This window comes from Gekko japonicus, unplaced genomic scaffold (assembly GCF_001447785.1).
Source record: "Gekko japonicus isolate JY-2015 unplaced genomic scaffold, Gekko_japonicus_V1.1 scaffold1172, whole genome shotgun sequence".
Taxonomy (NCBI): domain Eukaryota; kingdom Metazoa; phylum Chordata; class Lepidosauria; order Squamata; family Gekkonidae; genus Gekko; species Gekko japonicus.
In genome coordinates, this window is record NW_015173158.1 from 302,236 (window position 1) to 318,440 (window position 16,205).

A 16,205-nucleotide genomic window follows, 5' to 3' on the forward strand; every position below is an offset into this window, starting at 1 on the left:
GGTTTTGACCACAAACAAGGTCAACAGAATAAGAAGCAAAAGGTGGGTGTGGCTGGATGACCACACTTCTGGTAACATGGGTGTGTGGCCTCATATGCGAATGAGCTGTGCTGTCAGGGCTGTGGTCTAATATGCTAATGGGTTTCTGCTGTTGGGTGTGGCCTATTATGCTAATGAGTTCCTGTTGGGCTTTTTCTACAAAAAAAGCCCTGATCGTCATCATCAGCTACCTTTATTGGCATCACTGCAGACTTAATCCTGGAAAGGTGAAGCCACGCGGGAGAGCACCTGGGGACTCTTTCAGCACAACAGGACAAATAACAGGGTAGCGCCCCCCCCCCGGAATAGGACAATCCTGTCTTCCCCTTACTTCCCACTGACACCTCTGAAATTCTCCGGAGAGTCAAAGGGACCCCTCAAGAACAGTGTGTATGCATACGGAGGTATGCAGCAAGAGGGAGATTATTAGCAAAAACTGCTTCCCCCTCCCCGTTTGCCAAGAGAAGGACCACTTTGCTGCACCTCTGGATCAAACCCAGAGTAACGAGGACCAAGCTCCACTCAACTAAACAGAATCCTGGCCAGTAATGGCTAATTTACTGTAATCGGGTTCCGAAAATCTAGCCAGGGCTCAACCTTAGAAGTGACATTTTAAAATAATTTGTGACTGAGTGTCAAACTCTTAGCCAAACGGGTGCCGTTTGAGAGTTTACCACACTACCTGACTGAGGTACTACGGGAAGCAAAGTTGTTGTGCAGTACCTGTTTAAACTGATAATCACGACCACTTCCAAACTTAAGATGTATGGAAGAAATGACAATCTCTTCTCTTTCTGTATGAAAGAATATTATGCCTAAAAACTATGCCAAAGATGTGGGAGCTGTCAAGGCAGTCAGGATTCTTGGCATCATCTATGCCTCTTTTGAGAGCAGGGATATAAACCCTTCCTCAATTGTGTTTTTTGGTACATTTTTGAAAAGACTCAAAACAACAAGTTTTGTTTTCTACACACCAGGAGACTTCTATTTTAGGAACACAGAGAAGTACTGCTTCATTTGCCCGGGTGAGGGCAGACTTTTCCCAGTTGGCAGGGCCAAAGTCTGCTGCGTAGACAGCACCGTAGCATGGAACTTCTCTAGAAGGAAAGCCTACGTCCACCGTACAACTTCTAGCAATGTGACCCTAAGAACAACTATGCCCTTTAAGTCCACTGATGTCAATGGACTTAGAAGGGCACGACAATGATTAGCATTGCACTGCAGTAATGCATCATATGGACTTTGCTATTGTGGCTTTGCTCTCTCCACATTGCAGCCTTAGTTCTTTCAAACTGGTTTAGCAAAATTTTTAAAGGCATGGGTGAGGTAGGAAGACCAAGGAGTGCAGCTCTGCCTCACTCACACAGCATGCTGCCTTAAGCAGCTGTTGAACAAACAGAGACACCATCTAAAACTGGCTAGATCTGGTCATTTGACCCCTTTTCCCCCAGTTCACCGAAAGGTTTTACATCAAAAACGGCAACACCACTTCTTTTATCATTCAGAACTATGAGAAAATGTGCTAGATAAATGCAGAGCTGTTATGTTTTGACAGGTGCTCCCATCAAACCAAAAAAATTGGGAAGGTTCAGGGGTTTTTTTGGCCAGTTATAGCTGCAGACTGGCTTTGTCTCGTACACAGACTTCTAAATGTTCCCTTGAACTATTTAAACATCAGAAAGTTTGGGAGCTGGAAAAGCTGCCCAGAACCTCAGGAGACAGGTGGATGTTCATTAAGGAGTATGTGTAGAACAAGGACATCACAAATGAAAGAGGATGTCTGCAGTGTGAGAAGTTGCAAAGGGGGGATTCACGATAGAACAAGAAATTCAAGATACCCGTCTTTCTAAGTCTTGTCCAACAATGCCGGCTTCAACACGAGCAGTTAAATTTTTCTCATCTATCCAATGAATTCGATTCTGTTGCAAGGAAACAAAAGAGGGACTCAGTTTTTTAAAAAGTCAGTTTGCTTTTTTGCTCTCCAACAAAAGCAGCAGTGTTTAGCTAGTTGTGTCACTGAAGCAGGGAAGATGGAAATAAATAGAAGCATACCCTCTCCCTCCTATAGGCTCTGCCTTGTTATACTGAAGCTATTAAATGCTGAAACCTAACTTGTGACCCAACTGTCTGCCAACCTGTAGCAAAAATGACAGCTGAGAATTCAGGCCCACAGAATTACACGTGAATTAAAAGAACCCATCTAAATGTCAGTCTGCTAAAAAGACTTTAAAAAGGCAAGACTGCTGACTCTTTATACAGTATTTCTCAAGACATATCTACCTTTCGAAAGCTGAAAAGTATGAGAAAAATGTCTAACTTGTTGCGATAATCCCGAATCCATAGTGGATATTAAAAAATTAGGAGAGAGTATTTCCTTGCTAATAGTCAGGCTACATAGCCAGAAATTGTGACAAGATACAAGTGACTACTTTAAAATTGATCTTTAAGTCATCTAATTTATACCCCAAAGCTCATTTGCGAAACTGAAAGGAAACTGCATTAGAAACTGAACTCAGGCAGGTCTGGCCAGCAGCTATTCTCTGCTAGAAAGTGTTTTTCCCCCCTACCATTTGTGAAGTGTCCAGTGACACAATAGTTCGTTTCTCATCAGGAGGACACTCAAGCGCACTAGAAACACTTGTTCCACCTGCAAGCAGAGGAAATACAGAAAATCACTTTTAATTCATTCACTTAAGTGGTTGATGTTTTAGCTAAAGGAGAAGAGAACTCAAAAAGAAGAAGAAAAGAAGAAGAGATTGGATTTATACCCCGCCCTTCACTACCCAAAGGTGTCTCAGAGCGGCTTACAAACTCCTTTCCCTTCCCTCCCCACAACAGACACCCTGTGAGGTGGGTGGGGCTGAGAGAACACTGACACAAACTGCTTTTTTTCAAGGACAGCTGTGCCAGAGCTTGAGACTGACCCAAGGTCACATCAGCAGGTGCAAGTGGAAGAGTGGGGAATCAACCCCCGTTCTCCCAGATTAGAGTCCGCACACTTAACCACTACACCAAACTGGCAGCACTTTCAGATACTTCCCTTTAAGAGGTGACTTGTAAACTGACCAGGCATCCAAGGAGACTGGACCTGCTCCCTGAGCGATAAAGGTGTGTCCACCCATACATATGCATGGTTGGCCCTACGTATGGCCCACTCAAAGCAATTGTCTAAAACAAGCAGCCCCTCAACCAGGACTTCACAATGTGAAAACTGAAAGGCAAGTCAACTGCTTTCTATATGCAACAGAAATGCTTGTCTAATTACTGCCTTATACCCAGAAAGCCAGACACTATTAGTACGTGTTGAAGGGGCATTATGGGATGAGGACAAGAGAAAGAGCAGAATAGTACTATCGTACAAAGATAAGTTTTGGCAAGTTCATCACAGTGATGGTCCTTCTAGTGTGGCTTCTTTTCCCCTCCTTGGAAAGTAGCAAGAGCTGCAACCGTGGGACAGTTAGGTTATATGGAATTTCTTCAGTCAGAGAACTAAACTGGGGTTGTGAAATGTAGATGTACTAAACCATTCAAACTTGACGCCTGTGCTTTGCCAGTGTTCAGTTTCTCTCAAGTTTGTCAAGCTATTCTCTGAAGGCACAAAGAATTCATGCTCGTTAAATGCCTCCAGCAGATCTGCGCAAGCCAACTTGCCAAGATTTAAAATATGCAAAACAAGTGCATAGCTTTCTTTAGTGGCCAAGGAAGCAAAGAAAGCTGAGCCTCACTAGAAACAAGGTTTCAACCAGCAGCACAACATGCACTGTACTTACTTCATATTGTTATTACAGCCAAAAAGAAACAGCAGAGCCTAACCCTAACCCACATAAGAACCTAAAACAAGTTCATGTAACTTAATGACAGCTGTCAGAAATTTCGCCGCACAAAAAGTACTTTATCTCTGAGTGGCCAAGATGATTTCATTCCTGGAGACAGTTCTGATTAAGTAATGGTGAAACCTGTTCAGCTCTTAATTCTGAGAATTTAGGACAGTTAAAAAAAGATGTGGTCCACAGAATCAATTTAGTGGTTGCCACAGCTGCAGAGTCTTCCTAGCATCACTGCTGAGGGGGTAGGGCAGCGCAACATGTGCTGGTCGCCTCTTCCAGCTGCCCACCCCCCCTCCAGTCCAAAAGTGGTTCCACCTGGCACTGCGTCGGCGATGGCTTTTAAAAAACTTATTATTCCTGAGTTAGAGTATACCGCAGTCATTTCCTGCTGGCATTAGCTTTATGATCGCTCTCTCCTAAATGGTTCTGTGAAGGGTTTTTATTCACTGGATTTATTTTGCTTTTCGGAACTAGAGCCCATAGAATTATGGTTAAGAAAGATCCCTGATCTTATTTACTTCAATAGATACTGCACCCCCCCCCCACCATGTGGACCCAAAGCAATCTACTTCACTCTCCTTCTTTCCCATTTTATCCTCACAACAACGCTGTGAGGCAGGTTAGGCCAAAGAGTGTGAGTGATTTGGTTTTGGAATCAGAGGGGGCTTTCCAAAAAGCAGAGTACAATGCAGCACATGCCTCTGCTGCTCAAAGCCAAAAATCTCACTAGGCCCTTGGGGACACCCGAAGTAGCTGTATGGATCCCAACCAATGCAAATTAGGCAACAGTTCTTACACAGTGGTTCAATGTTCATATTACTTACCACCAAAAGGTATAACACAAACATTATGCTTGCAGGCTAATCCAACAATTTTAACTACGTCATCATGGCACTCTGTATCAAAAAGGGAGAAAGAAAAATGTATTTTAGGGGGTTTTATAGCTGGTTTTCTAGGAATGCATTAAAAAGCAACAGTAATGAACCTACACACCTTGAATTATAAGAAGTTTTTGAAAAACCCTAAACTGTATGTAGATTTATAGCACCGAATTTTAACTATTCATATTATTGCTTTATTGTTTTTATGTTTTATATTGTTGTTAGCCGCCCTGAGCCACTGGGTAGGGCGGTATAGAAATCCCAAAAATAAATAAATAAATAAATAGGCTTGGCTTCAGCATGAAGTCAGAGGCCATCATTGTATTACAGTAAGCAAAAAGGGAAAACTGAAATGTTCCCTCACTGTTTTTAACAGAACAAAGATATACCGGGTGGGAAGAGGAATTCCCCTCCCCCTTAAAAGGATATTAGAATTTGGAGGGAAATGGAACTTTATGCAATACTTTCTTAGTTCTAAAACGTAAACTTTAAGAAACCAAGCTTCAGCCTGCTTCATCCGGCTGCATGATGCCATCAGTTATGTCCCATATCAGAGACTGAGTTTCATATGTAAGTTGGTAAATACTACTGAAATCAACATTTTTGTATACAAGAAGGCTGGCTGGTTCAGAAATGACACTAATGCTCAGCATCATCAAGCAAACCAGAAGTGGTGCATGGTTTGAGAGAAAGTGCTCAGAAAATTAATAACCCCATAGTTAACAGATCACAATAGTAAAGGATTAGGAACCAACAGTAACAATGAAGCTAGACTGTGCCAATATAATGATATTTAAATAGTAATATAATACATTTTTCTTGAAAATGGTCTGTTTCAGAAATAGAAAGCATGCACTGAAAGATCTATTTGGAAAGTATTGACCAAAAAACCTTTTGTCTTGATTTTTACCATATTTGAAAAAACTGAAGATCTGAACATACTGAAGCAAGTCAACTTTGCTCATGTCTGCTTGCTTCTCGGCTGCGTATGTGCATTTGCATAAGCTGGTGAATCTCTTTCACATGACAATGGAGAAAACTGAGGCAGGGGAACAATCAGAGGCCTTGTTGAGGGAACAATGGGGCCAGTGGATTAACACACAGCACGTGCCTGCAACAAATACCAGAATACATTTTGTATCTGGCAAGATCTGGAAGTGTTTTTCAAAGCTGACTCTTTCACTGTTTCTAATTTCACAACACTGAACCTCCTCTGAAGAATGAGAAGAATATTCTGAAGTGCTTACCTGGCCATGCAACTATATCAGGAACGCGCTTAAACATCCCTTCCCTGAGTAAAAACAGCTCATGTAGGCAATGACCTGAAAGAGCAATCATTGGAAAAGTTATTCATTCGCTTTTTAAAAAAGTTAAAAACATACAGCTGTGTATGGATGCTCGCTTACCATGAGCTCTGAATACCCTGTCTTCTGCATCTTGGGAATACGAGATGTTCGTAGCTTTGAGGTCCTGAAGGAATCCTTCATTTGTAACAGACGGAGGTACATCGCTAGTATTTAAGGATGCCTTCGATATTAAGAAACAAGATTCAACGTACAGACCATTAATTATTATTTTTCTCAACAGGGACACACAGGGTTGGAATCAAACTAATATTTTTGCAGATATAAGAAGTGAAAATGCCCCCCCCCACCAAGAGCAACCTCAAATACCCCTCAAAATCCTGTTTCTGGGAAGGTCCCTGTGATGAATGGGCGAAGGTCCTACCCCTTCACCAATCCCTTTCATGGTGTGTGAGCAGAACAGCTATGGTAGCAGCTAATCAGCACCCCTGGGAGGGCTGGAGGAATCAGATGATATGAGAGAGCGAGAGAGGAAAAGCTGTTTGACTGTCAGCTCAGACCAGAGAGGGTCTGAACCTTCAGAGACAGACAGACTGGAGGGGTCCTTTCTCAGAGTTTGCCTTGTGTATAATCAGGGTAAAACAGTGGAGACAGGGTTTGTGTTGCCAAAGTTCTAGTTGGGAGAGAACCTGTTTCAGGAGACTTTGGAAGTCTCAAAACTTGTTTTTGGTGACAAAGCAAGCTAGCTTTGAGGAAGAGACTGTAGATGTCTTAAAGCCCGAATTTCTGAGGGAAACCAGTGAAACATTTGTGGTTTCTGAGAGCAGCTCACATTTACACTCTGAGAATCCCGAGGGCAAGGGAAGGCCAGTATTCTCTTCAAGAAAACAAAGTTGGCTGTTAACTGCTTTCTGCTACACTAAATAATCAACTGTTACACCTGTAAATGGTTTCTGTCCTTTATTCTGAACCACCTTATTCCCCTAACCTTGGAATAAAAGTTACTATTCTTTTTTCTGTTTCCCCTCATGGGTGCTGAATTCATTTTATTCAGAAACCACTTGGGTTAAATCTGTCAGGTGGAGGACTGGGGTAGGGATCACACTGGTTGAGCTTTACATCATACTTTGTTGTTCAGTCGCACAGTCAAGTTCAACTCTTCACGATCCCATGGACCACATCACGCCAGGCCCTCCTGTCTTCCGTCGTGCTCCAGAGTTTGCTTAATTTCATGTCCGTTGCCTCGATAACACTGTCTAACTATCTCATCCTTTGCCGTTCCCTTCTTTGACCTTCAATCTTTCCCAGCATCAGGGTCTTCTCCAGTGAGTGCTCCCTTCTCATTTGGTGGAAAAAGTATTTGAGCTTCAGCATCTGGCCTTCCAGGGAACTGTCAGGGTTTATTTCTCTGTTTAAAAGCCACATTTAAGACCCTGAGCTTCACAGTCCCCTTTCCCCCAAGAAAAGGATGGGGGCGGTTCAGGCTGTCACAGTCAGAGGGAAATCGTACACTGTGGATAGAAATCCTTGCATCTGCAGAAGTTAGGTAAAGGTTTCCCTTGCTCATCTCCATTTCCAAGCCGAAGAGCCAGTGCTGTCCAAAGACGTTTCTGTGGTCATGTGGCTGGCATGACTAAACACCGAGGCGCACAGAACGTTGTTACCTTCCCACCGAAGTGGTACCTATTTATCTACTTGCAATTTCTTGCAAGTCTGGATCAAAGGCAGAATGCTTGCAATACACAATAGGGAGAATAATCTACATTCCAGTACAAGCAACGCATCTCCTGTACCACCAATTCATTCTTGGGAAGGGGGAACCCTTCTGATTAGACCAGCATTTCAGGATATACCCAACACCCAGCTAGGAACTAATGGCATGAGGCTGACCAATACAGGCATGGGGTCTTTAACTCAATAAAGTATTCTTTAATCATATAACATCCCTTTCATCATGTACAGTCAGTTGCTATCATCACTCTGTGTGTAACATCTATACTTAGTGAATGGAGATTTTTTAAATTAACCTTTACTTGTATTTATTCAAGCAGTTCTCCCAGCTATCAAAAACTCATTTACAAGCCCATTTAAAAGACTCTTCTGAGTTTATCAGATCATTCCCAAGACTTCATATTACAGATGCCTGTCTCTGTTGCCTACTGAATATAGTTGCTGCAGTAATAAACTACTAGGTTTATAGTTAGCAGCCCAAAGCAATATTTGACAATGTGCTTCATAAACATAGGCAGGTAAGCTGGTATATTATGGCTAAACAGCAGCCAAGTCATACTGGGCCAAACAGACTTCCCTGACTTCAAGTAGGAGAGGTCCCCTTTCTCCTAGATTAAAACCAGAGGTATGGCTCACTGACAACCAAGAGTTTACACTTTCCACATTAAAAATAAGGGTGCAGCCAATTTTATTTGATAGTTAAATGAAACCAAAGCTACATATGGCTTCCCGAGCAGAGCAAGGTACTTGACGGAATTTTTTTTTTATCAGGAAGTGTTCAAATCTTGTAAACAGAATCCTCACATTGTCTGTTAATTCTGCACTGCTATACAGGCTACGGCAGCCTGGAGTATTTCAGTGAAGTGGGATGGAAATGATCAGTTTTGTTTATTAATTTCTTTTATTAAAATATTTATGCCCTGCTTTTCCTCATGGTTCAAGGGCAGTTCCTTTAGTCCTGCATTCCTCAGATCAGTTCATACTTGGGATCACACTACATGCCAAGATGCAGAGAAATAAAATAACTGGAGAAAGTGGTGTCTGCCCATTTGCACTGGGCTGCTTCTCCAGAATTACCTCCTATTGGAAACAGTAAGCTCAGACAGTGACTCACGCAGAAACTCAGAAGGCAGAGTCTTTCCCAAGGGTAGCTAATCACTTCTGCAGAGCGGCTGAGATAAGAGCTCAAGCACAGCCAGTGGTCTCTGGCAAGCGGCAGAGCCCCCCACCAAGAGCTACAACCTTTTAATTGGAAGGATCTGCTGTTAGTGCAGCACAGAGAGGAAGGGTGCCCTGCCGATGTCTGCAAGGAGCAGTGAAACAGCGAGGTGATTCTTTCTTTTTTATCACAAGCAGGTTCGGACTCAGGCTCCTCCTGTTCCTGTCAGGTGACTAATGTCACATGCTCTGTGAATCTCATGCTGCCACCTGAGGGTCAGAACTGGAAAACAAGTTACAAAGGTTGATGACCACTGACTTATGTGGAGGCGCTGTGGGATTATCAATGCGTATCTTCCTTGACAAGCCCTTGGCAAGTTATTTACAATGCAATGCCGAGGACACTTTCCTGGGATTAAACCCCACTGGGTAGACTTTAGTAGGATTCTGAGTAGACCTGCTTAAAAGAGCACTGCTAGTAACTGAGTTCTCAGTTATTAATAATCCATTAAACCATTGCAGCCACTGTCTGGTATACTTTTTTAACCACATTATATTTTCACTTAAACGTTCAATGATCTCCTGCCATGTAGGAGTTGCACACGAGCAATGTTTGTGAGCAAGCACCCCTAGGTCTGTGCTATCTCACCATTTAAACTGACCGAGATCGTTGGAGGAAAAGCAGGATATAAAATGTAATAAATAGTAAACTAATGCTTTTGTGGTCTGCTATTCTATTTGCTGCTGTTGCTGCGGTCTGAGCAAGGCACACTACCTGACATTAGTTTTTCTCCGTTCATATGTATCCTTAAAGATGGTTTTGAAGATGGTTATGAGAAAGTTGCTTGTTTAAATAAAAGGAGAGTGCAGAGTATAAATATCTCCTGGTGGACTTAATTGACAAAAATGGGGAGGGGGGGGAGAATCAGTGCTTGGCATACTTAGAATACTAGAAAGCTCTGCAGGAAACCTTAGAAAGTGACTACTGGTTACCAGCCTAGAAGGGCCAACGATCCAATTTAGTACAGGTCAATTTCACATTTTCAATACAAACACAAGTTATAGAGGAGTTAAGAGCCAAGAGGAATCAAAATACATCCCCTACCCCCATCACTGCATGTATACACTTACCTTAGGAATACTTTTATGTTCCAGACTTCCTCCAAGATTTTTCTCTAGCCATTCTCTCAGAAGAGGCAACACTGTACCACCTAACCGGTACCTGAACCAAAAAATATTTTAAAATCAGTTCTTTCCAAACCCACCTCCCCAATTGTGCAAACCTGAAGTTACTTCCCACAGACAAACTGCAAATGATTTATGAAGACAAAACAAGAGAAACCATGAAATTACCGATCCTTCTGTCTGTCACTTCCAATGAAAAAGTACACACGCTTAAAATAGGAATTGTTCAGAAGAATAAGCCTCGCCACGAAAGAAATCAGCATGGCTTCACCAAGAAAAAGCCCTGCTTGGCAACTCTGTATAATAAGGACAGTTCAGGGAATTTTATGGGCTGAATCCAAAGTTTCGTTCAGCCAACAGAAGCAGAGGATAATTTTTTAACACCCCCACTACATGCCGCCCACAGTGTCCCTGTGCTCCAGGTATCACTTTTGGGAGAAACAAAGTTCTGCTCCTCTGGAAGGGCCTTCTTTGGATCCAGTCCTATATATTTTGATTTTGTTTGCTAGAGTTATTGTCACAGATTTAACATAGCAGTCCCACCATACAAATCCCCTTAAGTATTATAGTTCATTAGAAATAATGAAGCTGAAGATGGCACAATTTTCACAGTGGAGGGAAACAAACAGGGTGCCCAAGGCTCAGTATTGGGAACAGTGATGTCTTATTAATAACCCAATTAACTGTGGGGGACAGTCCATTTTCCAGAGAACAAATTGTTCAAGATAGAAAGGAGCAGAAGAGTCTCAATAGCTACCACCCACCCTTCCCACATATGAACGATCCGTTATTTGTTACCTCTTCCCTGTGAATTCTGCTTGCCCCTTCTTATTGAACATGAATTTTGAGTCACTGTATCCCCAGCCGTTCCATTTCAAAACTTCTTGCCTTAAAAGAGAAGCATAAATCATACACTCAGTTCGGTAATTGCAATACAATTAATTTAATTTTGCGATTCCAGTTTGACACATTGCCCATTTCAACAGGATATGTCGATTTATTACTATAAAACCAGCATTCAAAATCATAGCCCATGACTCAGCTACAATTATTCAGATGATCTCCAGAGGCAGCTCCAAGAAAAACAGGCCAAAGGACTGACTACTTAACAAACATTTGATCTCTGAACAGGCCATACAAACAACAACCCTTTTTATTCTCCAAAGATAACAGCAGACCCATATGACAGCCATGGAAAAACCATTTCATACATTTCTGGACAGCTGTCCTTCCTTTCACTGGCTTGCACCAAGCAGATTCTGGAGAATGCAGGATATAAATCTTTACAAATAAATTCCTATGGCAGGTAAACACAAGGATACTTGTGACAGTTGTTTCCCGCCCTATTTCTTTATCCCTTTCCTCTTTGGGACTTCCAAAATGCTAACAAAGTGTTACAAGAGGTCGCAGGAAGGGTGCTGGAAAGCACCGTCAAGTCACGGTTGACTTATGGAGACCTCACAGGGCTTTCAAGGTAAAAGACAACCAGAGGTGGTTTGCCATTGCCTGCCTCTGCCTACCAATTCTGGACTTTCTTGATGGCCTCCAATCCAAGGACTAACCATCCAAGTACTGCTTAGCTTCCGAGATCTCTCCAGCCTGGGTCAGGACATTGCAGGAATAGCACAGACAAAAAAGCAACATGGCCCCAGGGAGAGGGGGCTGTAGTGGGGGTGTAAAGGTAAAGGTTCCCTGCCTTGCTCGAAAGCCAGTCGAGTCCGACTCTAGGGTTGCGGTGCTCATCTCCGTTTCAAAGCCGAAGAGCCAGCGCTGTCCGAAGATGTTTCCGTGGTCATGTGGCCGGCATGACTAAACACCAAGGCGCACGGAACGCTGTTACCTTCCCACCGAAGTGGTACCTATTTATCTACTTGCAATTTCTTGCTTTCGAACTGCTTAGGTTGGCAGGAGCTGGAACTAGAGATAGGAGCTCACCCCATCATGCGGCACCTGGGTCTCGAACTCCTGAACTACTGACCTTCCACAGCCTACAGTTCAGCATCTTAACCACTTGAGCCACCGCTCAATCATGTAGAACAGGGCAATAGTGGCTCTCTCGTCTCTCATGCATAAGCCATCCAGCTTGCTGGAAGAGTAGTGCCTTCCTGGCTCCCTTTCTGAAGCCTGCAGGGGTATTTTTGTTCATACCAGTTCAGCAGCCTCCAGCATCAGCTCGCCAAAAATCGGGGGGGGGGGGCTGAGTGGAAAAGGGGAGAAAACTGCTGCCCTTGCACTCCGTAGGATCTCTAAGCCACTATTCCTAGAGGGCATGGCATAACTGTGGCATCTGCTTCAAGCCCTTCAGACCACATCAGTTCCGACCAACCGAGCTCAAACACAGACTGACAAGGGCAACAACAGAAGACCTACTAGTATGCAGGACTAACAGGAACATGGCCAAACACTTACTGCAGCTATAGTCAGATGTATCTGAAAAGTTTACGCATGAGGCTTTAGTCTTAGGTTCCATTCAGTCTACCCTAATACTGATTCTGTTTGCAAGCAGGCCTCGGCTTCATCAGAAGGCCAACCTAAACTTAGCTACTTCAGTGCAGCAGATCCCTCACACACAGATGAGGGAGCCAAGCCAAAGAAATCCCCCACACACACACTATTAATTTTGCTCAAGAAGGGATAGGTAAAGATAAAGGTTTCCCTTGCTCGAAAGCCAGTTGAATCCGACTCTGGGGTTGCAGTGCACATCTCCTTTTCCAAGCCAAAGAGCCAGCGCTGTCTGAAGACGTTTCCACGGTCATGTGGCCAGCATGACTAAAAGCCAAGGTGCACGGAACACTGTTACCTTCCCACCAAAGCAGTACCTATTTATCTACTTGCAATTTCTTGCTTTTGAACTGCTAGGCTGGCAGGAGCTGGAACCAGAGACAGGAGCTCACTCCGCCATGCAGCACTCGGGTCTCGAACTGCTGAACTACTAACTTTCCAGCCTGCAGTTCAGAGTCTTAACCACTTGAGCCACACCGCAGCTCCCAAGAAGGTATAGGATGCCAACAAATGCTGGAGCACAGCTAGGGATGCAAAATTTCTGGTAATTTTGAAGCCATGGGCAAAAGGTGGTGGCTTTTTAGAGGGTCAGGTGGGTGGAAGGCGGAAGATATATTTCAAATCTTTATTACTGCGTACAGTGTACTGCTGACAAGGATTTTGTAAACTGTGTTATCATACACAGTGTTCCTTTTTTTGCTTACTGATTGAACTACATGAAACGCATCATTCATAACACATTAAACATACAAACAAACTCAGCCAGCCAGTGGCGTAGTGGTTAGAAGCAGTGGATTGTAATCTGGAGAACTGGGCTTGATTCCCCACTCCTCCACATGAAGCCTGCTGGGTGACCTTGGGCCAGCCACAGTTCTCTCAGCTCTCTCTCAGCCCCACCTGCCTCACAAGGTGCCCGTTGTGGGGAGAGGTAGGAAAAGGTTATTGTAAGCTGCTTTGAGACTCCTTAAGGTAGAGAAAAGCAGGGTATAAAACCCAACTCTTCTTCTTCTAGTATTAATTTATACCTTGGCCTTTCTCACTAATGGGAGGACCCAAAACAGCTTACATTGTTCTCGTGTTCATCCTCACAAAAACCCAGCAAAACGGTTTAGTTGAGAGAATATCTGACTGGCCTAATGTCCACCAGCAAGCTTCCGAGGTTTGGGGATCTGTGCCAGAGATCAGTCCAAAACCCTAACCACTACACACACACACACACACAGGCTTGAGAAATGGTTGCAAACTGTTGCACCCCATGAGACTGCTGACTGAGCCCCACTGAAACACAGAAGATGAGGTGTTGTCACATTATCTTGCCCAGTGGGCAAATATGAAAAGTGAAAGCAATTCAAGAGTGCTGAGGTGGGGGAGATGAGGCAAGTAGAGCATCTAGGTAGCTCCACTCTGCTGTTCTGCTCAGCACCAACCAAGCGACAGGACCTATTCGGCTGCAGTTATTGCCATTATGGTCGCTGTCTCTCTTGACACGTTATAGGAAGCCCTTCAACAGAAACCAGGGCAAGAATGTCTCTCACCCCCAGTGCCATGCAGACCACAAAGACAAGACCACCAGCCGCAGGGACAAACAGACATCACCACAGGCTGAAAACTACCTTGTTCTAGCAGGGCTTCTGCAGATTTGGAGGGGGCTTAGGTTAAAGCCATACCAAAAATACATATGCCAATTTCTGTCACAACGCTGTGGAGCTTAAAAAGGCAGAAGGAGCCCAGGCAGAACAAGAAAGCAGGTAACCTCATTCACAGGACTTGCTTTCAGACCTCCATCGCTGATACTGTTCAGCAAGTCTGGGACTTGCAAAACTGCCTCGCTGAGCAAATAGGGTTTGGCAGATAGGAATCCTTCCACGTCCACTTATCATTGATCACGGCTGTTCTCAGAACAGGGCTCACTGGAGGTGGAATTCAGAGGATCCTCAGCCACTTCTGCTCCAGCGAGCAGGCAGGAACAGGTTGTAAAGGGTACTCCCGATCAGGTGTTATGATAAACCACAGAACCAGGCTGTATGACATGAGATGGAGATGAATATTAAAGGAACTGGGACATTAAGCAATAGGCAAAGATAGTAAACCTAATGAGGATGGTTCACGGTACAGCCAAATGGGGTTAGGGGAAATTACGGGCAGCCAATCCACAACACGGTGTATATAACTCATTGGCACTGGCTGGCTCTTACAACACACACTTACAAGGAATTGCTGGGGGTGGGGCTGCTCCCAACCCTCTTTGGCAAAGGCCTTTTCAGCCGTTCAGTCCTGGTATTTGCGGCTGGTTTCATCAGGGCCAAGGAGGAATCTCTCTTACACAAATCCCCTCAATTAGGCTGTTTCTGTGTGGCCCTAAGGCTGTGTAATTAGAAACTGCTCTGCAGAACATAAAATGGGAGTTCTTGCCCTCCCCCTCCCCCCCCCACTTTGCTACTGGCAAAAGGTGCAAAGGTGAGCTTTGCCTCAGTTTTAAGACAGACCTTTCCATCTCTAAACATATTCCAGTGTTTAGAGATGGAAAGCAAAGACTAGCCATGCTGGATCAGGGTCCAGCACCTTGTTTTCAGCAGTGACAATCAGGTGCCGTAGAGAAACCCACAAATATCCCTTACCTGACGACTGCTCCCTATTTATCAGAAACATTCTGCCTCTGAACCTTCATCTATCGTCCCTAATAGACAACCATAGACCTAAATTGTGTGAAAACACCCAACCCTTTTTACATCCATCTAAGCCTGTGGCAATGACTGTGTCTTGTGGCAATCCTTTTCCCCCAGTAAACTATTGGGGAGATGACAAGGGTTAACCTTTGTTAACGCACAACTCTTGCACGCCCTTATTTCTTATCCTAGTGCCTTCATCCCCAAGGTTAGATTCACAGGGCAGCTGTGTTGGTCTGCAAGAGAACAGCTGGATTCAAGTCCAGTAGGACTTTAGAGACCAACAAGATTTTCAGGGTAGAAGTTTCTGAGAGTCAAATCTCCCTTCATCAGATACCTGTTTGACTCTCGAAAGCTTATACCCCAGAAATCTTGGTCTCTAATGTGCCACTGGTCTTGAATCTAACTAACCCCCAAGGCTGCATGCTTTTTCCTGGAGCCCCCCCCCCAAGTCAGTTGTAGAGATGACTGGGTGAGATGACTGACCTGCCCATCCATCTAGGTCTTCTTGTCAAAGAAGCCAGTTTGGTGTAGTGGTTAAGTGTGCGGACTCTAATCTGGGAGAACCGGGTTCGAATCCCCACTCCTCCACTCGCAGCTGCTGGATGACCTTGGGCAGGGGTCATTTCGTAGAAAAAGAGGTGCAGAAGCTCATTAGAATAGCTCATTAGCATAACTCATTAGCATATGCCACACCCCCTGACATCACCGGAAGTATGTCAGAAGGCAACACCCACCGCTCAGGCTCCACTCCAAAAATCTCCAGGTATTTCCCAACTCAGAGCTGGCAAGCCTACCCTCCTTTATGTTTTGTTCTAATTTTGGGAGGGAAGGAGGGAAGGAAGGAGGGAGGGAAGGAGGGAAGGAAGGAAGGAAGGAAGGAAGGAAGGAAGGAAGGAAGGAAGGAAGGAA

At 44.1% G+C, this 16,205-nt stretch overlaps 1 protein-coding gene across 1 annotated transcript in view; it reads right to left on the reverse strand.

The window, feature by feature from the left end:
* Positions 1 to 16,205, reverse strand: part of AGPS (alkylglycerone phosphate synthase) — a 63,147-nt gene that overhangs the window by 34,786 nt on the left and 12,156 nt on the right. Inside the window, exons 2-8 of the mRNA XM_015422447.1 lie at positions 10,924 to 11,013; positions 10,072 to 10,162; positions 6,154 to 6,274; positions 5,995 to 6,069; positions 4,691 to 4,762; positions 2,607 to 2,686; positions 1,878 to 1,958 (exon numbers count right to left, since the gene is read on the reverse strand). Coding sequence (XP_015277933.1) covers positions 1,878 to 1,958; positions 2,607 to 2,686; positions 4,691 to 4,762; positions 5,995 to 6,069; positions 6,154 to 6,274; positions 10,072 to 10,162; positions 10,924 to 11,013 — 610 coding nt within the window. The remainder of the gene's footprint in view (positions 1 to 1,877; positions 1,959 to 2,606; positions 2,687 to 4,690; positions 4,763 to 5,994; positions 6,070 to 6,153; positions 6,275 to 10,071; positions 10,163 to 10,923; positions 11,014 to 16,205) is intronic.